The 26964-nt window shown below is 37.7% G+C and overlaps 1 protein-coding gene across 1 annotated transcript in view; it reads left to right on the plus strand.

The window, feature by feature from the left end:
* Positions 1–26964, plus strand: part of STK26 (serine/threonine kinase 26) — a 67994-nt gene that overhangs the window by 38431 nt on the left and 2599 nt on the right. The window contains exons 3-11 of the mRNA XM_043457677.1: positions 7091–7321; positions 17431–17487; positions 22196–22304; positions 22395–22552; positions 23406–23591; positions 24696–24844; positions 25932–26025; positions 26422–26484; positions 26567–26703. Coding sequence (XP_043313612.1) covers positions 7091–7321; positions 17431–17487; positions 22196–22304; positions 22395–22552; positions 23406–23591; positions 24696–24844; positions 25932–26025; positions 26422–26484; positions 26567–26703 — 1184 coding nt within the window. The remainder of the gene's footprint in view (positions 1–7090; positions 7322–17430; positions 17488–22195; positions 22305–22394; positions 22553–23405; positions 23592–24695; positions 24845–25931; positions 26026–26421; positions 26485–26566; positions 26704–26964) is intronic.

The raw sequence follows: 26964 nt of genomic DNA on the forward strand, positions 1-26964 counted from the left end.
ATGAATTTAGGAGTGTTCCATTCTGTTCAGTTTTTTGGAATAGTTTGAGGACAGGCATTAGCTCTTCTTTATATGTTTGGTTGAATTCCCCTGTGAAGCCATCCAGTCCTGGATTTTTTTTTTTTTTTTTTGCTGGGAGTTTTTATTATTATTACAAATTCAGTTTCATTAGTGGTGATCAGGCTGTTAATTATTTCTTCTTAATTCAGTCTTTGCAGGTTGCATGTCTCTAAAAATTTGTCCATTTCTTCTAGGTATCCAATTTATTGGCATATAATTGTTTTTAGTACTCTCTTTAGGATTTTTTGTATCTTTGTGATATTGCTTGTAATCTCTCCTCTTTCATTTCTTATTTGTTCTTTTGGGTCCTCTTTCTTCTTGGTAAGCCTATTTAGGGGTTTTCAGTTTTGTTTATGCTTTCAAAAACAAGTCCTGGTTTCATTGATTTTTTTCTATTGTTCTTTAGTCTCTATTTATTTCTTCTCTGATCTTTATTATTTCCTTCCTTCTGGTGACTCTCAGCTTTGTTCTTTTTCTGTTTCTTTAGACAGTAGGTTAGTCTGTTTGAGATTTTTTTATTGAGGGAGGCCTGTATCACTACTGTAAACTTCCCTCTTAGACCTGCATTTGCTGCTTCCCATAGATTTTTTGAAAGTTGCGTTTCCATTTTCATTTGTCTTGAAGTATTTTCTGATATCCTTTTTGATTTCTTCATTGATCCATTGGTCTTTTAATAGTGTATTGTTTAGTCTCCACCTCTTTGTGCTTTTCCCGTTTTTCTTTTGTAATTCATTCCTAGTTTTATACCATTGTAATTGGAAAAAAATGCTTAATGTAATTTCTGTTCTCTTAAATTTGTTGAGAGACTTGTTTTGTGGCCTTGTGATCTATCCTGGAGAATGTTTCCTGTACACTTGAAAAGTACCTGTTTTCTGCTCTCTGGGGATGGAATGTCCTATAAGTCAGTACCTATTAAATCCAACTTGTCTATTGTGTCATTTAAGGCCGTTGTTGCCTTATTCATTTTCTTGTCTGGATGATATGTTCATTGATGTAAGTGCAGTGTCAAAAGTTCCCTACTATTGTTGTATTACTATCAGTTTCTCCTTTTAAGTCTGTTAATATTTGCTTTATATTATTTAGGTTCTCCTGTATTGGGTACATATATCTAAATGAATATAATATCTTCTTGTATTGATCTATTTATCATTATATAATGCCCTTCTTTGTCTTTTGTTATAAAGTCTATTTGTCTGATATGTGTAGTGCTATCCTTCCTTTCTTGTCATTTCCGTTTGCAAGAAATATCTTTTTCTACCCTCTCACTTCCAATCTGTGTGTGTCTTTAGCTCTGAGGTGAGTCTCTTTTTTTTTTTTTTTAATTTTTTTATTAGTTGGAGGCTAATTACTTCACAACATTTCAGTGGGTTTTGTCATACATTGATATGAATCAGCCATAGATTTACACTTATTCCCCATCCCGATCCCCCCTCCCATCTCCCTCTCCACCCGATTCCTCTGGGTCTTCCCAGTGCACCAGGCCGGAGCACTTGTCTCATGCATCCCACCTGGGCTGGTGATCTGTTTCACCATAGATAGTATACATGCTGTTCTTTTGAAACATCCCACCCTCACCTTCTCCCACAGAGTTCAAAAGTCTGTTCTGTATTTCTGTGTCTCTTTTTCTGTTTTTGCATATAGGGTTATCGTTACCATCTTTCTAAGTTTCCATATATATGTGTTAGTATGCTGTAATGTTCTTTATCTTTCTGGCTTACTTCACTCTGTATAAGGGCTCCAGTTTTCATCCATCTCATTAGGACTGGTTCAAATGAATTCTTTTTAATGGCTGAGTAAAATTCCATGGTGTATATGTACCACAGCTTCCTTATCCATTCATCTGCTGATGGGCATCTAGGTTGCTTCCATGTCCTGGCTATTATAAACAGTGCTGCGATGAACATTGGGGTGCATGTGTCTCTTTCAGATCTGGTTTCCTCAGTGTGTATGCCCAGAAGTGGTATTGCTGGTGAGGTGAGTCTCTTGTATAGCATATATATGGGTCTCGTTATCTTATCCAATCAGCTTCTCTTTATCTTTTTTTTCTTTTTACTGGAGTCTAGTTGAATTACAATGTTGTGTTAGTTTCTGCTGTACAGCAAAGTGAATTAGTTATGTATAAATAAATACCTGCTCTAGATTTTTCTCCCATATAGGTCATTACAGAGCATTGAGAAGAGTTCCCTGTGCTATACAGTAGGTACCCTATTTGATTGGAGCATTTATTCCATTGGCATTTAAAGTAATTATTTATAGGTATGTCGTTATTGCTGTTTTATTACTTCTTTTCCAGTTGTTTTGGTAGTTATCTGTTCATTTCTTCTGTTTCTTCCCTTGTTGATTGATGATTTTCTTTAGTGGTATGGTCCTTTCTTTTTAGTTTTATTTTTTTTTAATCTGTGGTAGATTTTTGATAGGTGGTTACCATCAGGTTCCTATATGTCGACCTATTACTATATCTACTTGTTTTAAACTGGTAGTCATATAAGGTCAACCGCATTCTAAAATATCTACATTTTTGAATCCTCTTCCCCTAACATCTCTGTCTCTATAAAGTTGCTTGTGTGGGAGCATCCCTGTGCAGTCTCCACGTACCCCGTGGCTTTGGTGGGAGAGCTGAGTCTGACGTGAGCAGGAGTCGCACCTTCGCCCGGGGTGTGCTGGCAGCTATCACCGTGGTAGAAGGTGGGGCTAGAGATGGATTGGCTAGAGCCAGGGCTTCTCCTGTGCTCAATGGCCATCACCTCCCCACTGGGGGCAGAGTTGGTGCTCCAGGTACTGGAGCAGAAGCCCTGAGGATGCGGTCCTCGCTGATTCCGTTTCAAGTGTGCGCATCCCCCCTGGCAGTGGCACCTCTGCCCTAGTGGGGAGCAGCAGCAGAACAACAGGGACTAGCAGAGGCCTGCGGGACAGGCCAGGGTAAGTGCCGAGATCGTCCTCGCAAGTCCGTCAGAGCCCCAGGCAATTTTCAGGCTGTTTCCTGGCGTGCATGCTGGTAATGGCTTCCTTCTCCCTGTTCAGAGGCAGGGATGTGCCCAAGGCAGCTTCCTTCTCTCTGAGAGTGAACACTCTTCTTGGCGGCGGCAGCCTTTGCCGCAGTGCGCTGCACTGGAGCGAGAGGAGCTGGAGGGGGCACCCGGCCAGGCTGGGGAACAGGCTGTGGCAGTTGTGGGAAAGCAGCCAGGAGCCCAGGTAGTTTTCAGTCTGTTTGCTCTGCCTTGTTCCGTGAGAGTAAGCAAGCGTGTGCATGTGCTTCACGAGCAGAGTGTTGGTTTCTTGCAGCCCTCTGGTAAGTCCCAGTGGTTTTCAAACCAGCTAAGGGGGCTGTCTTCCCAGAGTCATGCCCAACATGTATCTTTAACCCATCATTCCCCAGGGAGGATCCCTAAGACTGTGAAATCCCCCTCCTCTTGTGTGTCCCTTACTATAGGCACTTGTCCTGGCCAGATTGCATTTCCTCCCTTCCCTACCCAACTCTGTGCATTCTTTGTTTGTAACCTTGGTTGTAGAAGAGCCATAAAGGTTCCAGATTGTTTTCAACAAGAGTTGTTTCACGTGTAGATGTCTTTCGATGTGTTCGTGGAAGAAGGTGAACTCAGCATCCTCATACTCTGCCATCTTGATCTCCCACCCATCTGCCCCTGACTTTCCATGAGAGACAAGATGATCATCCTCCATTTTTTCCCTTTGGACTTTCTAAGAATATTTCCATAGTAAAAGGTTGTTGTTATCATTATCATTGTTGTTTTAGTGGTGATCATACCCTCTGTCTAAGACTTCAATTTGCAACAATGTCCCTATAGCTGAAGAGTTCAAATCCAAGCAAAGGACAGGTGATGAAGGTCAGGGAATAACGAGAATGTCCTGAGGTGGATCTCTGAGGTTTTCATTTTCACAGACCCATTTTTGTGCAGCATGTATAAATCACCTACCATTAGTTGTGAGTAAATGTGACATGAATTTAGCCATTCATCCTTTTTACTGTTGCAGAACTTAGAGCTCCTTCCTGGGCTATGGCTTTGAGAAAGCAATGCAAACACAGATATTGCAATAAATTCATTTGCAGTAGAGATAGATTTAAACATTTTAATATTCTTAAAAGAATATTTGATTTGGGTTGAGAGGGAGCTGACTTGATTTTCTCAGAGGCTCTAAAGAAGAGTGAATGTGAATGATTGGGCAAACCAGTGTCTTTATAAGGTGGTTTTAAAATTGCATTGCTTGGAGTGTTTACCATTTATTTACTTGACTTTTGCCCTTGCATGAAAAGCCGGAAAGAAATATGTCTTAATAAAGACTTAGGATACTTTGGTTTAAGAAGCTGGTGACGTGGTGAATGGGGAATTAGAACTTAGGTATTGTCTATTCCAGATTTAGGAAGTCAGGGAGGTGAGGTTATAACTAGTGAAAACTTGTTTTCAAGATTTCCTTCACTCTGAAAGTTGGGGTTTTGTATGAGAAAACCCCCAAACAATAATATTTTAGTCCCCCAATGAAAGATTGGGAAATGCAAATGTTGTATAAATGATAGATCTTTCTCTTTTTCCAACTTTGTATTCCTTGATTTAAAATCTTAAATTACACTGATGAATTAGGATTCACTTCAGAGCATGTTTAAAATTCAAAATGTGACTTGATTTTTAAATCTTTGATTTACATACTTTCAGGAACCCATTTATTATAGAAAGCAAGAACAGCTGTGTTCTCCCTCGGGGTGGTGGTTTCAGTCAAATCCTTTTAAAACATGAATTAGGAAGATTAGGATTTAATCTTTGTTTCTTCCAAGAACAAAAAAAAATCTCATTATGCAGTATTATACCTTGTAGTCCAGAATGAGTTATCAGAAAGTACATATTGTCTACTTTGTAACCAATGGTATATTTATAACTTTTAGAGTATTTTGTAGTTACATCAGAAAACCTGAAAGATTTGCTCTTTTTATTTTTCCAAATTCACTGAATTTAGGAAACTATAAGGTGATGAACCTATCACTGAGCTATTTGGTGAGTATTTTTGCCACAAGCTACTGGAAAGAAAAGAAACATTGCCAAAAGTAGGAAGAAGTAACTTGTGGGTTAGCTATTATGTGATAGTAATCACATTGTCTTGGTAAGAAATTAAGCACCAAGTTAATCAATAATGATGGTACTCAAGTTTTGTAGAAGGTATTATAACAAAATGTTGGCATTAAAGAAACATTTTCACTTTACAGAAGTCTAAACTATTTTTTAAAGCCCATATGGGCAGCTGAAGATGTATTTATCCCATGTGAGTACTGGAGGTGGGTGGAAATAACAAGTAGCTTGCCATACCAAAGAGACTGTGGCATACATGGAAAGTTGTCTTTTAAAAATGGAAAAAGTCCAACCAAGGAGAATGGGGAAGCTTATAAATTAAGCAGGTCATGTGTAAACTGTCTTTTAGGCAGGTCGAAACGAGAAAAATTGATGAAATTCTTTAAAATCAGTCATATGTAAATCCATGACTGATTCATGTCAATGTATGGCAAAAACCACTACAATATTATAAAGTAATTAGCCTCCAACTAATAAAAATAAATGAAAAAATAAATAAAATAAAATCAGTCATAAGTATTTAAGTTACTCAAAAGCAGGCAGTTTACTGGGTCTATTTGGTGATGATGGTACAATGAACTTGAGAGAAAAATAATGTTAATGATCTATTTGTCTAATAAAAAAGATATTAGGGGAATATGCTAATAACTCTATAATTTGCCTCCTGAAATTGATGACCAGGTTAAATTGTAATAAATGAACAGATAATCAACGTGCAATTAACAAATTAAATAGACAAGTTAGAACTATATTACATTCTTCTATATTTTGAAGGAACTCAAAGTTTTAGATGTAGACTAATAAGGCAGTTAAGTATAAATTAGATTGACATGTGCACACTGCTATTATATTTAAAAGAAAATGCCCTTCCATGAAAAAGTAAAATTACTTAGTAACATGCCCTTTGGTTTGGAAATAAGGTTTGGAAATCCCTTTTTCTACTTGATCAGCAGTATATATTCAGCAATATGAATTTAAGGAAGGTTAAGGGTTATCCTGTGGGAGTCAAATTTGAAATAAAAAATGTGCACTATTAGATAAAGCATATTTCTGAGTCAAGGAAGGACAGTGAAGTTATAAAATCTAAGTCTCGCCAATACATTTGTTAACCGAAAAAGTTATGCTTGATTCAGATTTTGCTATAGCAAAATATTGACTTATTCTGGAATTTTACTTTCAGCCATTGATGAGAGCATTACATACAGATGAAAGTTGTGTTAGTTGCTTAGTCATATATCCTACTCTATACAACCCCATGGACTTCTCTGTCCATGGGATGTTCCAGGCAAGAATACTGAAGTAGGTAGCCATTCCCTTCTCCAGGGGATCTTCCCGACCCAGGAATTAAACCCAGACCTTCTGCATTGCAGGCAGATTCTTTACCATCTGAGCCACACATGCAGATAGGATCCCAAATAAAGAAGAAGAAGAAGAAAAAAGACTTGTAGATTCTTGGGTCTTTTTGTTCTGTGCAGTTTACAGGGTGGTTTTCAAGTACAGGTGCTGTGATTGGGTTGTCCAAGTCGGAGAGTTTAAAGGTAATACTTTGCTGGTGGAATGTAAGAATTTTAATGACGCACCTACCTACAGTAGGTTAGGTATTCTCTCCCTGTCACTACCATTGCACTAATGTGCAAATTGTGTATGGTCAGCTGCTTTATTCTAAAAAGAGTCTTGCCCTTTGGCATGCACCAGAGACAACATTTGCTGTATGAGATTGTTTCTGATAGCAGGATCAGCTAAGCCCATTTAATGTGGGTGATCCAATAGAATATGGACTAGCTGACCGTTTGGGTTACAGTTGTTCTAACAAAGCACATGTGGAGAGTCAAGGGAATTTGTATGCTTTCGTTTAGAGAAATGTGGTATTGCCTTACGTGATTTATTTTCCTTCATTTAAAACCTTGATACAAAATGTTTGTGTTCTTCCCTTTCTTCTCTCCCTGCCCCCTCAGAATAATATAGCCGATCCAGAAGAGCTCTTCACAAAATTAGAACGCATTGGAAAAGGCTCCTTTGGAGAAGTTTTCAAAGGAATTGATAACCGTACCCAGCAAGTGGTTGCTATTAAAATCATAGACCTCGAGGAAGCCGAAGATGAAATTGAAGACATTCAGCAAGAAATAACGGTTTTGAGTCAGTGTGACAGCTCATATGTAACGAAATACTATGGATCATATTTAAAGGTAATGTGTGCCCTGGATCATTTAGGTCATAAGGTACTTTCATTATGAGTATTTTTTTTTAATTCTGTTTTTTGAAAGGCAATGTCTTAAATTAGAATTTGGCAGCCTTCAGGCAAAATCCAGCTCCATTTGTAGGGCCAAAATAGATTTAGATTTAGCAGCTGTATCCTGAATGCGTCCAATACTCAGCTGCACCGTTTTTCCACACCTGAACTTTTGGGTTGATGGAGGAGCAGAAAGGCAGCTGAGCCTTGACACATAACCTTTGTCAGGAAAGAGCTTTCTTCCTGGACTTTCACACATTATTCCCAATGGCCCAGTCTGTCTCAACCTCAGAAATGATGGCATATGTATTGTAAGTATGTCACTTGTTCCCTTGAGTTATGGTGGTTATTTACACATCTCTCCCTGCCTCTAGATTGTGAGTTTCTTGATGTCAGGGAGTTTAGTTCAACCTGTCATGGTTTTCACATCACATAGCACAGGGCATGGCGCATCTTAAGCACATGATAAATATTTGTTGAAATGTAATTAAATAGAAGAATATCTAACCCCACCACCAAAAAAAAGTTGGATTTTTAGTTTCCGGGATTATACAATTAACAGACACCTAAAGTTCCAGCAGATGGAGGTATTCCTGCATCACAGAAAACTCTTTGGTGGCTATAACCTAAGAGTTCTTGGGTTCCAGAGTTAGAGTCAAGATTTGTGTCTATTGAAATATAAACAATAAATAATTAGAAAAATCTAGCTTAGATTAGAGTTTAAATTATTTTAAAATTTAAAAATGTATCCCCATATTGATATTTTTCAAAGGAAGGCAGTATTAGTTAAATCTTTGATTTTCAGGGCTTACAAGAGGGAAGGGGTTTTTTTTTTGGTTTATTTGCTTTTCTATCTCAAGGCCAGAAGGGTGTGTTTATTTTATTTTTTCATTTATTTTTATTAGTTGGAGGCTGATTACTTTACAATATTGTAGTGGTTTTTGCCATACATTGACATGAGTCAGCCATGGATTTACATGTGTTCCCCATCCTGAACCCCCCCTCCCACCTCCTCCCCATCCCATCCCTCTGGGTCATTCTAGTGTACCAGCCCCGAGCACTTGTCTCATGCATCCAACGTGAACTGGCGATCTGTTTCACAGTTGATAATAAACATGTTTCAATGCCATTCTCTCAGAAGCGTGTGTTTATAACCCATTAGACTATTGGCCTGCACAAAAGTTAATGCTAAAAAAAAAGTTAATGCTGTTTTTTTATCCTTTTACGTTCTGCTGATCAAATATACCCTAGGATAAACTATATTAGTTAATACTCATATAGATATTCATTATCAATTTCCCTGGCTTTTTATAGAGCCTAATTTTTTTTTGTTTTTGGCCAAGGTGTGTGGCTTGCAGGATTGTACCCCAGCCCCTGTCAGTAGAAGTGCAGAGTCCTAACCACTGAACTGCCAGGGAATTCCCAACAGAGGCTAATTTAGTCTAAGAGTATGTAAATTAGGTGACTGTGGAATTAATACATAGTAGAATGAATCATTAAATAGCAAGTCACTGTGTGTCACACTGTACTAGGTTATGGAGATGTAAAAGTGAACAGCTCCTGCCTTCAAGAGCTTACAATCCCATTTTGCACTACAATGGTGTAGAATTTGTGATTGAATGCATACAAGGTACAAGGTACCATTTGCATAAATAAGCAAATGGTCAGTTCTATCATTTTTTTTCCCATTATGGTGTGAGGGAAAGACTCACAGGAGGAAGTAATACTGCTAGTAACTCATATCCAATATACTTTGGAGTGTTAGCCATTACTCTGTTTTACTGTATACATAATTACTTGATTCTTTGTGGTGTACTTTGCTTTCACATTCTTTCCTAAAAAGCTTATTTAGCAGGTCAGATTGCTCTTTTCAGTATCCTATGGGTGGCCTTCAGTCTCAGTAGTTTTAGGTCCCCATTCTAATTCCCGTGGTTGTAGGCAGCCCAGGAAATTTGGTGGTGGTGGTGGTGGTGTATGTGTGTGTGCACGCGCACGCTCATTCTGGTTTACTCTTTCTGGATTGAATCCTTATAATTCCAGATCCACTCTGGAGCGAATCTGAACACTTGCTATTTTTACGCATCTGTACCAGATAAACTACTTTCGGTAACTGACTCAAAATATTAAGTAAGCCCTCTTTAAAATGTGTACTGACATGGTATTGACTTTTACTGGTTGCTTTTGCTGTGCTTACTCACTCGATCGTGTCTGACTGTTTGTTTCCCCATGGATTATAGCCCACCAGACTCCTCTGTCCATGGGATTTTCCAGGCAAGAATACTGGAGTGAGTTGCCATACCCTTCTCCAGGGGATCTTTCCAACCCAGATATCGAACCTGGATCTCCTGCATTGCAGGCGGATTTATTACAAGCTGAGCTACCAGGGAAGCCCTATTGGTTGCTTACAACCTTTATTTGTATTCAGTACTCCCATGGAAAATGAATTGTAACAGAGTTACTCTGTTTGCATTATTTATTCCTAATATTTCACATTTTAAAAAATTTCCCTCATGGTATACACATAGCAGTCATCCCCCAAATACTTAATCTTTTAACAAATATAATTGATAGTTTGGTTTCTCCAAATCTTGATTGCAGAATATTTTTAGGCCAGTTGAGGATACAGAACTCTTATCCAAGATGTCTTCTTAAAGAATTAAACTGCATTATTTTTATCTCTTTAACTGATCATTAAAGTACATTATGAGAAAGACTACTTTGAAGAACATGTTACTTCATGATAAAATTGTAGAAATTCAGATGGCTGATATTGACTATTTGTATCTGGATTATTTGTACACACACATACACGCGTACTGTCTCAATATGGGCATACATATATATGCAAAGAGAAAAAGAAATATAATTTTATAACTCTTTAATACTGTGTATTTAAATTACTTTCTTAAATCAACCCCTTGTTTATTTTCCATTTATATTAAAACATAGTGTGACTTTTCAGGCTTCCTTTTTTTAGCTAAAATCACATAAAATATAACAGGGTTTGGCTTGGTGCAGTCAGCGTAACTCAAGGCTATGTCCTCTAAGGACCATCAATTGACTTCTGTTCTTGTTGTGGCCCATCCTTGCATTTCAGATAACATAGGGGATTTTGTGAGTCAAGCTAATTGAGTAAAGTAGTATATTGAGCTCTTCTCAGGTTGTCCTAATACAGGATATAACCAGGACCTCACTGTAAGCTGGAGGAAAAGTTATTGCATTTGAGAGAAAATTATATGCTCTCTGAAACTGTATATAGTTGTAGTGCTTTTCTTGAGACTTGCAAAAATGTACTGGGTATTCATTTTGACTGAGCTCACTGTATAACTTTGTTTTTAAAAACAAGAGTAAAAACCAGATAAACACATCAGTATGACCACAGTATTTTCCTTTAATTTTAGTTCAGTGCAGATTTTCTTGACAGACAAAGTTAGTCTTTATGAAGAGTGCTAAAATAAGCAAACCCTTCCCTTCTGATCTCATAATATTGGAAGAATCTTTTATAATCTTTAAATATTTTTCTAGTTCGATGTAAATCTTAAAATGAAGGTCACTCAGGCATTGAGTAAAATTTGAATCATGCCTTTATGTGCTGCCGAAAATTGCTTTTAGATTTCTGTTTATGTTGAGGATATATGCCCCCCTCCATATACCACAACTCCTGATATTTATTTTTTAAAAAAGAATTGAGTGATTGAAGTAAAACATTCCAGAATAGGATCTGTGCAGCTTTCTCATCATTTTTCCTGAGACTTTTGTGTGTGCTTATTTCCAATGTATGGTGAATGTTTCTAGAATATTTCTGGAATTTTCTAAATTAAGTTTTTTTGTGCAACTTGAAGGAAATTGAGAGGGAAATACTTCTTCCTTTTTCAGTGTTTTTTTTTTTTCACTCAAAATAAGAATTGCTTTAAATTTCCTATAATACACCTATAAGAAGCCTCATATTAGATTCAATGCAGCAGATATTTATTTATTGGGTACCTCCTCTGTGTCTTCCTTTCACTCTGCATGTTCACCCTCGTCCGTCTCATCTACTTTATTCTGACAGTTTTTAAATTCCCGTCTCTGGTTTCAGCCTCTCTCTTTAGCTCCAGATAGGTGGATCTTACTTCCCTCATATCTCCCACTTATCTGTGAGTAGGTTTATCAAGTACACTAACCCTCAAACTGGGGAGTAGCATTTAAAATGAGTCTTGAATATGATTTTGATAGGGGTAGTGATATGAAAATGTAATCAATCTGATTTCAGTATTGACCATCTGGTGATGTCCATGTGTAGAGTCTTCTCTTATGTCACTGGAAGAGGGTGTTTGCTATGACCAGTGCATTCTCTTGGCAAAACTCTATTAGCCTTTGCCCTGCTTCATTCTGTACTCCAAGGCCAAATTTGCCTGTTACTCCAGGTATTTCTTGACTTCCTACTTTTGCATTCCAGTCCCCTTTAATGAAAAGGACATCTTTTTTGGGTGTTAGTTCTAGAAGGTTTTGTAGGTCTTCAGAGAACCGTCCAACTTCTTCAGCATTACTGGTCGGGGCATAGACTTGGATTACTGTGATACTGAATGGTTTGCCTTGGAAATGAACAGAGATCATTCTCTTGCTTTTGAGATTGCATCCAAGCACTTCATTTTGGACTCTTTTTGTTGACTATGATGGCTACTCCATTTCTTCTAAGGGATTCTTGCCCACAGTAGTAGATGTAATGGTCATCTGAGTTAAATTCACCCATTCCAGTCCATTCTAGTTCGCTGATTCCTAAAATGTTGACATTCACTCTTGCCATCTCCTGTTTGACCACCTCCAACTTGCCTTGATTCATGGACCTAACGTTCCAGGTTCCTATGCAATATTGTTCTTTACAGAATCGGACTTTACTTCCATCACCAGTCACATCCAGAACTGGGCATCGTATTTGCTTTGGCTCCGTCTCTTCATTCTTTCTGGAGTTATTTCTCCACTGATCTCTAGTAGCATATTGGGCATCTACCGACCTGGGGAGTTCATCTTTCAGTATCCTATGTTTTTGCCATTTCATACTGTTCATGGGGTTCTCAAGGCAAGAATACTGAAGTGATTTACCATTCCCATCTCACATGCTAGCAAAGTAATGCTCAAAATTCATGTGAACCGTGAACTTCCAGATGTTCAAGCTGGTTTTAGAAAAGGCAGAGGAACCAGAGATCAAATTGCCAACATCTGTTGGATCATCAAAGAAGTGAGAGAGTTCCAGAAAAACATCTACTTCTGCTTTATTAACTATGCCAAAGCCTTTGACTGTGTGGATCACAACAAACTGGAAAATTCTTAAAGAGATGGGCATACCAGACCACTTGACCTGCTTCCTGAGAAATCTGTATGCAGGTCAAGAAGCAACAGTTAGAACTGGACATGAAACAATAGACTGGTTCCAAACTGGGAAAGGAGTATGTCAAGACTGTATATTGTCACCCTGCTTATGTAACTTATATGCAGAGTACATCATGAGAAATACTGGGCTGGATGAAGCACAAGCTGGAATCAAGATTGCCAGGAGAAATATCAATAACCTCAGATATGCAGATGACAGCACACTTAATGGCAGAAAGCAAAGGACTAAAGAGCCTCTTGATGAAAGTGAAAGAGGAGAGTGAAAAAGTTGGCTTAAAACTCAACATTCAGAAAATTAAGAGCATGGCATCTGGTCCCATCACTTCATGGCAGATAGATCAGGAAACAATGGAAACAGTGACGAACTATTTCTTTGGGCTCCAAAATCACTGCAGATGGTGATTACAGCCATGAAATTAAAAGATGCTTGCTGCTTGGAAGAAAAGTTATGACCAACCTAGACAGCATATTAGAAAGCAGAAACATTACTTTTCCAACAAAGGTCCATCTAGTTAAAGCTTTGGTTTTTCCAGTAGTCACGTATGAATGTGAGAGGTGGACTATAAAGAAAGCTGAGTGCAGGAGAATTGATGCTATTGAACTGTGGTGTTGGAGAAGACTCTTGAGATTCCCTTGGACAGCAAGGAGATCCCACAGATCTATCCTAAAGGGAATCAGTCCTGAATATTCATTGGAAGGACTGATGCTGAAGCTGAAACTCCAGTACTTTGGCCACCTGATGCAAAGAACTGATTCACTGGAAAAGACCCTGATGCTGGGAAAGATTGAAGGCGGGAGGAGAAGGCAATGACAGAGGATGAGATGGTTGGATGGCATCACACACTCAAAGGACATGAGTTTGAGTGGGCTCTGGGAGTTGGTGATGGACAGGGAAGCCTGGCGTGCTGCAGTCCATGGGGTTGCAAAGAGTCGGACATGGCTGAGCAACTGAACTGAACTGAACTGATATGAGACTAGGGTATAGACAAGGCATTCTTGACTGGAAAAAAATTATTCTCAGGTGGTAAAGTTCTGGCACGGTGATCTCTACTATTCCTTGCAGTTCTATAAAATTTTACATTCTGTCTCTTTTTTTACTGTAGTAGAATATGCATCACAAAAGCTATCATTTTAACCCTTTTAAATGTACAGTTCTGTGGCATTTCATAAACTCAAGTGACTGTGCAGCCATCTCTACCATTCATCTCCAGAATGCTTTCACCTTCCTCAACCGAAACTCTGTACCCATTAATCTGTAACTCCCCATTCTCTCCTCACCATAGTCCTTTGTAACCACCATTCTAATTTCTGTCTTTGGTTTCCCTACCCTAGACTCCTCAGATCAGTGGGCTCATACAACATTTGCCCAGTGGTGACTTGTTTATCTTACTTGCATATGCTGGTTTATATGGTCAGTGTTATATTTGGCTATTTGCTTCATAGACCAACCTGCTTAATTCAAAATATACTTGATCTATGTTCATGTATATGAACTTGATCTATGATCTGTTATCTTGAAAATACATATCATGGGTATTTTGCATGTTCTTTTCTTTTAAATTTTTGTTTTTCTGTGAACAAATGAATCCCAAGGTCCACAGTAGCATTTCTGCCCCCTTCGCCAAATGTCTGCTTTAGTGGCACACAGTGGGGTCAAAGGTCACATGGGGTGATGGAGTTGATACTCCAGATACCAGTGATTTGTTAAAAGTAGACTCCAACTTCTCCCTGGTAAACAGTATAACTCTGAAGTACTTACTTTTTAGGTTTTCTGCATTTTGAAACAGAGAGCCATTTCCTGACCCCTAACTTACCACCCATGTTGATGCAGGACTTTACACTTACTCCTTCCAACCCATTGCTAAAACGTGTGGGCCGTTTTATAAATAGAAAAGTGGCATTTTCCCTGCAGGGTCTTCCTATGCTTAAATGTACCGGATATATGGTTATGGTTTAGAGCCACTTGGCTCTTTTGGATTTGTAAACCACTATGTAGATATCATCTTAGGCTTTTAAATTATTTAAGAATAGACCAAATATTTGCATTCTCAAACGCAAACGTTTTTTACCAGAAATCAAAGGTAATAGTTATAGTTCCCCAAAAGAATACAAACACAGGATCTGGGATTTTTGGTCAGGTTTGGCTTGTGATTGGTGTTTTCATTAAGACCCACTGTGGACAAGGAACGAGTAAGAGCCTGTGTGGATTAAGCATCTGTGAGTAGGCAGGAGCCCCGCCAGCGTGCCATTCCTGCCTGTGCCCCCTCGCACTTTGCTTCAGTTCCTCTGCCTGCCTCACAGTCGTCTGAATGTCCAGACATATAACCGTCCTCCAGCGACACTTGTCTGCAGAAGTGACAGTCAGAAGGAAGCACCCAGAAAACCTATCAGACAGCTCTGGTTCCCTGCCTGTTTCGGAAGAATCCTAGTTCCACCAAATAGCTCGCTTACAAAGAGGAAGCATTTCAGACCTGGAAGTTGCTTAGTCATAACGTTAATGACATTTTTAAGCTTTCTATGAATACTTTTTAGTGACGAGCAGTCAGTTGCTAAGTTTCTGTTTTCAATTGGTACCCAAAAAAAAAAAAAAAAAAAAGCCACACATTGGTTTTAACTTGGAAAACAGGTGTTCTCATTCATGCAGAACTGCAAAACAGATAAACATGTTTTGTAAGATCTTTTAATTTTTCTTTGAAATGTCACATGCATGGAAAGCATTCTGAATTCATGAGGTAGAATATAGTACTTATTAGAAACAAACTGTGGCAAAAGACAAGCTTCTCAGGCTGTATGGCATTGTGAGGAACAGTTCACAGTTCTCATGTTCTGAGTGTCTAATTTCTATACTGGAACTCTTCTGCCCTCTCACTGTTATGGGGATTTATTTTCTCTCGTTCCTACTATAGATGCCACTCTCTCTCCTAAGCTCAAGCTAGCTTGTTGTGACAGGAGAGAGCAGGTGTCAAGATGGGCAGAGGGCATTGTTCCTCTCTCTCAGACATCCTACATAGTGTCAGCATCTTAATTTAGTGGAACCTTCCCTCCCCAGTCCCTAACTCTTGGCCACAGCCTATTCCCCCCACGACAGTGTCCCCTAAACACCCATCATCATTTTCCTGGAGTCCATTCTCTGCCATCATAAAGCCCCAGCCTCACAGAGACACTTGGAAATTTTGAATGGAACTCCTCCTTCCCAAGGATTTGAGAGTTTCAGGACTACCAGCAATAGCTTGAGAATCTTTATCCTGCAGCTGGGACTGTAAAGGTGAGAAATGTGTTCCCAGAATCCCAACATGAAGCATGACACTGAATCCATTTTTCCCCTAGAAACATTGTTATGGTATCAACAGTAGTTTCTCTGGTGTTCTTTCAGGTATACTCTGGATACCTTTGTGTTAAATTGTCTTTTGGAGGGGACTGCTCCAGGAAACAGGAGAAGGCAATGGCAAGCCACTCCAGTACTCTTGCCTAGAAGATCCCATGGACGGAGGAGCCTGGTGGGCTGCGGTCCATGGGGTCACTACGAGTCGGACACGACTGAGTGACTTCAATTTCCCTTTTCACTTTCATGCATTGGAGAAGGAAATGGCAACCCACTCCAGTGTTCTTGACTGGAGAATCCCAGGGACGGGGGAGCCTGGTGGGCTGCCGTCTGTGGGGTCACACAGAGTCGGACACGACTGAAGTGAGTTAGCAGCAGCAGCGGCAGCTCCAGGAACCTAGGCATTATTTTTGTGGCAAAATGCTTGCTTTCCAAATCCCAAACATGTTTCTTAAAAAAATGGACTTTTAGAATACAATCCATTCACAGCTTGGCTATTTGCCAGTATAATAAAACCAACCATTATGCTTCCAGTCAATTCTGTGGTCCTAAAAAAATTCAGAGAATACCACTCATGAAATGTATGGAGAGAGACAGATGTCTCCATTATTTCAAACTGTAGCTGAAAGAAAATTTAATGTTTTCCAAATTTTGTCTGATACAGCTGAATAGTGTGTGTGTACACACCTGTTTTGTAATTCAAATATGTGGGTTCCCTCTATGAGCTCTATTTCCTCTTATACAACTTACAGTGAAGTTAATTCTACCTGAATTAATCATCATGCTTTTCAAGCTACACATTCCCTTTCTCTTATCCATTTACCTTGGGGGAGAGGGGGCTACAGTGTTCTTACTAGTTTCTACATTTGTACAAAAAATGCCCATTAATCATGGCTGATAAAAGTTGTAAAGTAGATTAAAACAAAAAACAAAAACCAAAATAAGGTACAGTATCCAGTGTCCTCAAACTCTCAAATCACATGGGAAGCACTCAGAAGCCCCATTCAAAATTTCTACAAGTCTCCATTTACCTCCTCATTCATTTCCTTTCAGTATCATCATTCAAATAATAATTTAAAGCTATGGTTTTTTCCTAACTTTTATTGAAGTTGCTAATAGTTTAACAATAAGCAACAATAATGTGTCATTTATAGTATTTAGCTATCATACATTCAAAAGGTTTCAGGGAGAGTCAAGACTTAGGACTTGACTGTCATTTGTAATATTCTATGGAAAAATATGTTGAGTTCCAAACAACTAATTTTAAACCTATATTTTAGAACTAATACATTAGTATGTCAGATTGAACATTTATGCTAGTATGTTATTTGTCTCAAGTTTATAATTATGAAACTATTTCATGGTTTTCACAGGGTTCAAAATTATGGATAATAATGGAATACCTGGGTGGCGGTTCAGCGCTGGATCTTGTAAGTATTTCTAAACAATTACACACACACATCCATACTTTCACTTTTTTCTTTTAATTGGAGTGAGCATTGGCTTTTGGGCAAGTTAGGTGGTTGTTTTCGTTAATATGTTCACTCTATCTTCAGGACTGCTACTCTTAACATTGATTCAGCTGTATTGCAGGTTCTGCGCATTGCTGGCATTCTTAAAGTATACAAGAAATGCAAACAGCTTAAGAAAATTCCCCCCGAATGAGGAATGAGTGTGTGAGAGCTGCCATCAGTTTCATGTTTTACTTTACATGCTTATCCCTGAGAAAACTGAATGTTCTTAGATTTTTGAAGAGATATCATCCAGATAACTGTTTCTAAATGTGGTTCTTGGGTTTTGACCAAGAAGCCCTACAGACCCAGCTCTCTGCAGAGTTCTCTCTGCCTCTCTCTAGGTGACTTGGAAATGTGATGGCATTTTTGTCACAATGACTTGGAAATGCCACAGCCATTTTAGCAGACCAGGCTGCTAAAATCCTGCAGTGTGAGGGAAAAGTTCTAATCAATGAAGATGTGTTTGTGCACAAAATGTTATTGAGAAACACTGGTTGTTTTCCCCCATGTGGTTTGATTCTATCAGTGTTGTCCCTCCCCCTTTAAATTTTTTATTAATATGACATTGTATTTAAAATGCAATGTGAATGACTAGAGACAACTTTGTGTAATATAATGACTGCTGGGCTGGCCTATGGGAGTTTGAGTTTCTAGGGCTGCCTCTGTTTATAACTAAGTCTGTGACTGTAAGCCAGACACATAAATTCCTTGGGCTTTGACATCCTATAAAACAAAGAAGTTGCACTAAGTTTTCTTCCATCTTTAATATTATATGACTTTCATATAATATGCTCTGCCTTTGAAATTGGAGTCTGCTGTTTCTAAAAATAAAGTGTTTTGATGATTAAGATCACCGAGTAATGTTTTAATTCTTATTTTTTTTAAAGTAGAGATGAATTTTTCTGACTGAAAGTGATCAAATATTTTTTAAAGACTTTAATATTGACTGCCAGTACCTCCAAAGTTTCAAATAATCCTATGAACAGAAATGACCATAAGCGATTTTTCTTTCCTTTAGACAGAACCATATTTAAACCATTCAAAAGAAATGGTAATTAAACTTGATGGAGAGCCTTATCTTCTAGGAATTCATCTCAGCTTAATCAGTTGCTGAGTTAGGCCATCCTTCTTTGTGTCTAATCTAATTCTTACATCCTAAAGCTCCATTTCATTTTTTTTTTTTCTTTCTCGCTCCTGTCTAGTGAGAGAACATAACTGGTGTTTCTTTGGCTAATAGTCCTTCATGCATATGGAGTCAGGTCTCATTCTCGCTATTAAATGATCTCAGCTCTATTTGTCTTGTCATGTAGTTTGATTAAACAATAGTTTATTCATTAGTTCCACAAGAAGCCTCACAATTGCTCTAGGAGCCTCCTCCTACTTTTTAAATATTAAGAGTCATTTGCAAATTTATCACAGTTACCTTAACTGGCCCCCCAGAATGTTTACCATGTCACTTCCCTGTTTTGTAGGCACTGGCAAGACAAGTGCGCTGCTTTTATCAGGATCTCTGATAGCAACGGGAAGCATTGGACAATGGCCCAGCCCTAACTAATACAATCTGTATCCCCCAAGAGTAGTTGGGGCAGTTTTATGAAACCTCTGAATGAAATGACTGTGAGATCTTAATCTCATTCTAAGCTCTGCCTAAGTCAAAAACTGACAATTAGGATAAATTCAATGAACTTAAGATTTTCTTAGCTGTGTAGTGGCTAAAAATCAAGAGACCTAGATCCTATTCCCAGTTCTGCCATTGACTAGCTGGCTAATATTGGGCAGACTATTTAACCTGTGCCTCAAATGTTCAAATAAGAAATTAGATGAGTAATCTCTCTAGTTTTCTTTTTCTAGCCTTAACACTTAATACTATTGTGATTTAATTATAAACCTCATTGGCTCGACTTTGTAGGGAGAGCAAATGATGAGAATGCACTATTCTTCATTAGGAGAGTGCTATTGTTTGGAGGAATATAAGAAAGGATCAGGATTAGAGGAGAGCACTGCTACCAGGGACAAGAGAAATTAAAAGGAATGCTGGGCAAAAAGTGTTCATCCCATTAAACTGGTGCCTGACTAGTGTAATATGATTATGACCAGTAATTAAGTTCAACACTATATAGTATATGGACTCTCCCCAAAGGCTTAGCTGGTAAAGAACCAGCCTGCCAATATAGAAGATACAAGAGATGCGGGTTCAATCCCTGAGTCAGGAAGATCCCCTGGTGAAGGAAACAGCAACCTACTCCAGTATTCTTGCCTGGAGAATCCCATGGACAGAGGAGTCTGGCAGGCTGCAGTCCATGGGGTTGCGAAGAATAAGACACGCCTTAGCAACTGAAAACAACAATATATACCTCAAGATTCCCTCCCATTCTTAAAAAAGACTAGTTGTGTGTGAACAGACTTTGAGCATACTGTACGTTATTTTATTGAATTGATTATACCTCACTTGTTTCCAATAAAAATTGAAGTGGCTTACAACAAAAACATATATAATAAGGTTAAGAGAATAAAACATGAGCACCAGGGGAAAAAGTTGGAAACAATATGCTAACCGTAAGAGAAAGCATAGCAAAACATGCTGCATTAGGGACTGGCTGGAAGTCAAAGGAGTGTTGGAGAACACCCCCAAGCCTGCAAATGTCCCTCTCTTGAATATCCTCAGTTGACAACAAAGCAAATCATACAACGCCAGCACCCTGCCCTGGGGTAGACGTGTTAGCTATTAGAGACATGGTAACGTCTTCAGTCTTTGGAGAGAAGCTCCATTGTGCACTCCAAGGACAGTGGACCAAGATCTTGGCATCATCTCTCCCAAGGCTGCATTGAAAATTTTTAAAAAGCAACCTCTATTCCATCTACTTTCCTTCTCTTTCCAGCTCCCTTTTTTCTCCTTTTCTGATCATTATCATCATGGCTAAGGAAACATTATAACCACAAGGTTTGGGATAGTTTTCTGTCTGACATGAACAAGAAAAACCCAACTCTGCCACCACCCTACTCCCATTTCCCTGCCACGGAAATGCCCTTCCCATCCTCCTCCAGTACCCAGTTAAGTGAGAGTGCGTTTAATTTTAAACTGGACCTAAGTATACCAGATAAGCTAATGTGTCTGTAGGACCACTTTCCCATTTGTTTTTACTTAAGTATATTTTAAAAATTCTATATTATTCAGACCACTTTTAGAAATCCTTCAGAATGATAGCTAGTACCTTTTATATGGACCTTGCCCAATTTTCTAAATGACTGAGAATATACCTCCTCTGGCCCTGTCAACATTATAATCAATGATACTAAAGTACTAGTCTTAGGTAGTATTACTTGACATTTATCTTTAAGTTGTTTGGTAGTACCTCAGAATTTCATTACCAGCAATCAATAAAATAATATGCCATTTTCACCTTTTAGATGACTTTAATCACTGGTGTTTAAATAGATACTTTGGGGTGGAAGTTGATACATTTGAAAGTAAATAGATAATGTTACCTAGGAAAGGCACCTACTGAACTATACACATCCCTGAAGTATACTATATATCCAGAGCATAGTTAATATTAAATAGTGAGACCGAAGTATGGGTTCTATTTTAAGCTGTTAAATTTCAACATGAAAGTGCCCTTTATTCAGAATAAATATGGCATTCATGAAAGATGAAATACAGAAGGTGCCAAAGAGCTGTGAATCCCTCCCAGTGTGAGGCAGAGTGGGCAATATTTGATTTTCACCACCCCTTCCCTCCTTCCAGCAAACAGAACTCTACCTCAGCTCTGACTTTAGATTCCCACCCTTTCCTGTAATAATATTATACAGTCCACTGTTTGTGCTTTATGAGGTACCAGAATTTTAAAATAACCATTTATTTTAAAGAGAGATTTTCAGATATTCCATTACAAATTCTCCTGAAACTTAATCATTGCTTTCCTTGTATTGCAGTTGAAACCACTGGCTTTAGTACAGGGATGGGGGAAGAAAGGGAAATGTGTTCCATTTATTTGAAAAACTGTATCCCTCCATGATTTGAATTTCTTTTTACAATGAAAGTTTGAATAGTTTAATTATTATATTCCTAGCTAAAACTTAAATCTGAGTCTCCAAAAAGGCTCTATGCTTTACAGTGTTTTTGAAATATGTAAATGTTAAGAACTGTGCTACAACTGACCCATATGATCAAATTGGGTTGCTGCAGAAATCTTATGGACCATCTGATCTAAAAATCAGTTCAGTGTAAATATTTAATGTTTTAAACAGCAAATGCCAAAATTTAAGTAGTTGATATATTTTTCCTATCTGTCATTACTTAAGCATGTTCCTTAGATCTTTAATGTAAATATTTAAGAACCTCAAGATTTGAAGCTAATATATAGTTATATTATCTTTCAAGATTAAATCTAATCATTAAAATCTAATCATTGAAAACCCTTTTAGCCCTTTGACTTAACTCTCTTCACCCTTAAGAATTTTCTCATTGTTTAAATACTGGCTTAATAAATAGAACTGCTTCATTATATATAAGCAATATATATTTCAAAGATAATGTTATCTGTATTTCAAAGATAATGTTAAGTTTGAACTTCATTGTTCCAAACTTTTACATGTGTATGTGTGTGTGTGTTTTCCCCCTAAGCTGCGAGCTGGTCCATTTGATGAATTCCAGATCGCTACCATGCTAAAGGAAATTTTGAAAGGTCTGGACTACCTGCATTCTGAAAAGAAAATTCACCGAGACATAAAAGGTATACAGAAGTCTAATATGAACCTGAGAAAAATAGATGCATTCTGAGGAAGCTGAGGGTTTTTTTTGTTTGTTTCCTTTTCCCTCCTAGCTGCCAACGTCTTGCTCTCAGAGCAAGGAGATGTGAAACTTGCTGACTTTGGAGTGGCTGGCCAGCTGACGGATACACAAATAAAAAGAAATACCTTTGTGGGAACACCATTTTGGATGGCTCCTGAAGTTATCCAGCAGTCAGCTTATGACTCAAAAGTGAAGTGTTACCTATAAACTATTTTGTTTTTAATATTGTTTTACATAGCATCCTATCCTATTTAATTGCTGTAATTCTTCTTCCTCTTAAGAGTATTTCTAAAACTAGAGTCAAGTCAAATTTTGCTGCTAAATCATAAGTTCCCTAGATGCTGGTAATACTGAATATTTGGATCTTCTTCCCTTCAATGACCTTCCATCCTACTTGGAATACAATCCAAAGTCCTTACTATCACATACATGGCTCTCTACTGTCTGGCCCTTGTCTACCTCTGCCTCATCTCCTACCACTCTCCTCCATTTTCTACCCATTTCAGCCACAGTGGCCTCTTTACTGGTCCATAAAAACAGCAAATCCCCTCTGGCCTCAGGACCTTTGCACTTGCCTCTCCCTCTAACTGGAATAACTTTCCTCTCAATCAGGTCTCTGCTTAAACATTAGGGACACAGAATAGTCTTCCCTCGCCATCCCGTGTAAATTTGCAGCCCTTTTACCTTATCATTCATTTTTCCATTATCCTGATTTTGTATTTTCTTCACAGAACTTAATACCATCTGACATCCTATTGTTTATTCATTTATCTTTCTCTTCTACTAGAACATAAGCCTCTTGAGAGCAGGAATTTTTGTCTGGTTTAGTCACCCTCTGAATTCTCAGTGCTTGGAATGCAGTGCCTGGCACAAAGTAGGGAATTTGATAATTTTCTAAAAAAATGAATTCTATAAAAAATGTATTAACACCACATTTCTTGAGACATTTTAACATTGTATGACCATTAGACTCCACAAGTTATTTTGTGGCAGAATGTTAGGATGAAATTTCAAGGTAATTGTTCTTTCCTCCTTACCTTAGGCTGACATTTGGTCACTGGGAATTACTGCTATTGAACTAGCCAAGGGAGAGCCACCTAACTCTGACATGCACCCAATGAGAGTTCTGTTTCTTATTCCAAAAAACAATCCTCCAACTCTTGTCGGAGACTTTACGAAATCCTTTAAGGAGTTTATTGATGCTTGCCTGAACAAAGATCCATCATTTGTGAGTATATGTGCTATGACCGTTGTTTTCTGTGATCAGATATACATAGAGCCAATGTGGTTTGTTCAACAGTAAGGAATACAATGCCTGTGGAAACTGTCTACAGACCATCCAGGAACCTGACTGTCCCGTCGGTGTCGTTAATTTTTTTCGGTTGTTGACAAGATCCGTAGTTCCTTCTCTCCTTCCTCTGCATCTTCTCTTTTTGCTATGTTCCCTAGCATCTTCCTCATTCTGTTGATCGTTTCCTATTTCAAGGGGAAATAAAGTTCATTTTCTAGGATGTCATTAAGAAAGTATAACTATGTACAATGATTTTTATTCAACTGTTTTCATTTTTCATGAAAAGTTGTTGGTGTTTCACGATTTTTTATTTAATGTTCAGAAATTCCAACATGAAGTTGTATACTTTCCCTGAAGTCTAGTGAGCTCCGTTCATTGAGTTGGCAAATTTGATTACAGTTGTTTTTTTGTTTTTAAAATAAAGCTGCCTGATAACTGTGAGAAACTAGAAATATACAAGAACTATCTCAATTGGATGTAACTATCGTAGGTTGCTAATGAATATTAATTAATTATTAGGGAGGAAATATCCCCCACAACACACGGTATTTTTATTTAGATGCAATATGAATTAATGTGTGATGGAGAAGGAATTAATGTGGGGGTCATATGATGCGTGCAGATAATAAAAAAGTTATAGCCTTGCTAGTTTTCATCCTTTTTTTTTTCCAATTTGCAGTAAATATAATAAAAGTATTTTAAAGCATGATTTTGTTTTAAAATTTTTACGTAATTATCCAAGTCCTGTCATGTGTTTCTCTGCTTTGAAGAAAGCCCTGCCTGCTTGTTTGCTGGTACCTAAGCCACCTTTTGCCCACTGGATTTTAGCAAATTGATACCAAAGTAGTGAATTTAATTTGGTTGCCTTGAGCCACTTCGGAAATAGAATTAGCTATTGTCCTATGGCATTTTAGTTATCTTCATATCTATAGACAAACTTTTATACCTTTCAGTTTAATAATTGATAATGATTTCATATCACTCTTTGCAATCATAAAAAGCCTAGAAATATTGGTGCATCCTTCCTTTTTTGTTCCTTAGCGTCCTACAGCTAAAGAACTTCTGAAACATAAATTCATTGTAAAAAATTCAAAGAAGACTTCTTATCTGACTGAACTGATAGATCGATTTAAGAGATGGAAGGCAGAAGGACACAGCGATGATGAATCTGATTCTGATGGATCTGATTCGTAAGTACCAATTGTTTACTTTTTATGTAGATAGCCCATTTCAATATTTCATATCTTTTACTGTGAGCTGATATGCTTTCTCTCGCATAAAATATAAACCTTATTCTAAAATGTGACTTTAGAAATTGTGAAAATCTTTTAAAATCCTGGTCTGTGAAGTACAATGAATTTGGAAACACGTTTTGTTTGTTTTTTCTTTTCCTTCTTAGAAGTGAATTTCTTTAGTTTTAAATGGTCTCAGTCTAACCCCTAGTGGATACTTGAGTATATTACAAAATTTTGGAACAAGATTGCATTTAAGTTGTTTTATTAGCTTGCCCAAAGTGATAAAGAGCAATGTCTTCTCATACTTTCCTGGGAACCTGCAAAACCCCTCTGGAGAACTAACATTTCTCACCTCCTGGCCATGTACCAAACTGTGATCAGACTGGTACATTGAAATATTCATTTATATCTGATTTGTACCCCCTAAAAAGTTGCGTTATTTTTTAACTGCAGCATTTATACTAACATTTGTGCTTCTAACTCCTTAACTTAATTTAGACTACAGAGTCTGTAGGCTACACCAGAATTTACTCCTCTGCTAGTTGAATTGACACAAAGGCAACACCAAATCTCTTCAGATAATATCTGCATTTATGAGAAATTATCCAACTTTTGAAAGGTCTAGAAAGTACCAGGGTAGTTGTCTTTGCTCTGTTCTAATGGTTGTTGGCCTTTGCTGCCCATTAGTCACTCATGGAGCCTTTAAAAATGTAAATTAACTATACTCCAATATAAAATAAGATGGAAAAGAAAAAAAAACATAAGCCACACTACAGGAGATCTTGATCTAGTCAGTGGGAAGGGATTGGGCCAGGGCTTTATATCTAGTAAGAGACCTTCACATGTGATTCTGATATACACTTAGAGCTGGGTACCATTGCTACTCTTTGGCAGAAAGCAGTGTGTATTTGAAACTGAGATCAAATGATTTTTTTATACATTGGGACAATTATTCATTCAGAACCTGTCTGCACTGATTTGGTATTTTTCCCAAGCTGTATCATTTTGGAACTTATAGAAATATCTTTGGCAATCTCTTTAGGGAGTCCACCAGCAGGGAAAATAATACTCATCCTGAATGGAGCTTTACCACTGTGCGAAAGAAGCCTGATCCTAAGAAACTGCAGAATGGGGCCGTATGTATACAGAGATGATCACTTCCTTTTGGTAGACTTTTTTGAACTTTAAAATGAGACAGTGTGATGGCCAGAAATTGTTAGAATTTAATACCCCTAAATGCTTGCCTACCTCACTGTGGTCCACAGTATGTTTCATTTGCCATTCGTTTCAAACTAATTAAGAAAAGGTCATAGAAGTCATTTAAGTGACCATTGGTATGTTTTAAAATAGAATTGTGCATATCAATTGTAATCCTAGAAGTTAGAGGCCTCTGGACAATGGATGGGAATGAGTGATGAGAAGAATGTATGGAGACTTGCCTTGTATTGGGTCTTTTTTGGGGAGGACTCCAATGAATGCACATGAGTGATTATTTTAATTTCATGTATATAATCTATAATATTTGTTCAAAGGAGCAAGATCTTGTACAAACCCTGAGCTGTTTGTCTATGATAATAACACCTGCATTTGCTGAAGTAAGTACAGATTCATCAGCTTTGGCTATCTATTTTAAGAAGTTTAGTAATTTTAAATGTTATAGCTATTGATTTTTCTCAGCTTAAACAGCAGGATGAGAATAATGCAAGCAGGAATCAGGCAATCGAAGAACTGGAGAAAAGTATTGCCGTGGCCGAAGCTGCCTGTCCTGGCATTACAGATAAAATGGTGAAGAAATTAATTGAAAAATTTCAAAAGTAAGCTTGAAATGTCATTTTTAAAAAACTATTTTGACATTTTCTGTTGGATGTTCATTTATGATGTGATAATATGATTACCTACTTATTTTGGTTATTCCTAACAAAGTCAATTCTTAATAGTCATATAATTGAAAACTGTTTTGTTTGCTGCCCATCTGAAATATTAGCTTTTGAAATTATCTGCACACATTACAAGGTAGTTTTCCACTGAATGAAATGGCCTGGTTGTTTTTCTCCTTTTTTTTTTTAGTAGGAGTA

This window comes from Cervus canadensis, chromosome X (genome assembly GCF_019320065.1).
Source record: "Cervus canadensis isolate Bull #8, Minnesota chromosome X, ASM1932006v1, whole genome shotgun sequence".
NCBI classification, from domain to species: Eukaryota; Metazoa; Chordata; class Mammalia; order Artiodactyla; family Cervidae; genus Cervus; species Cervus canadensis.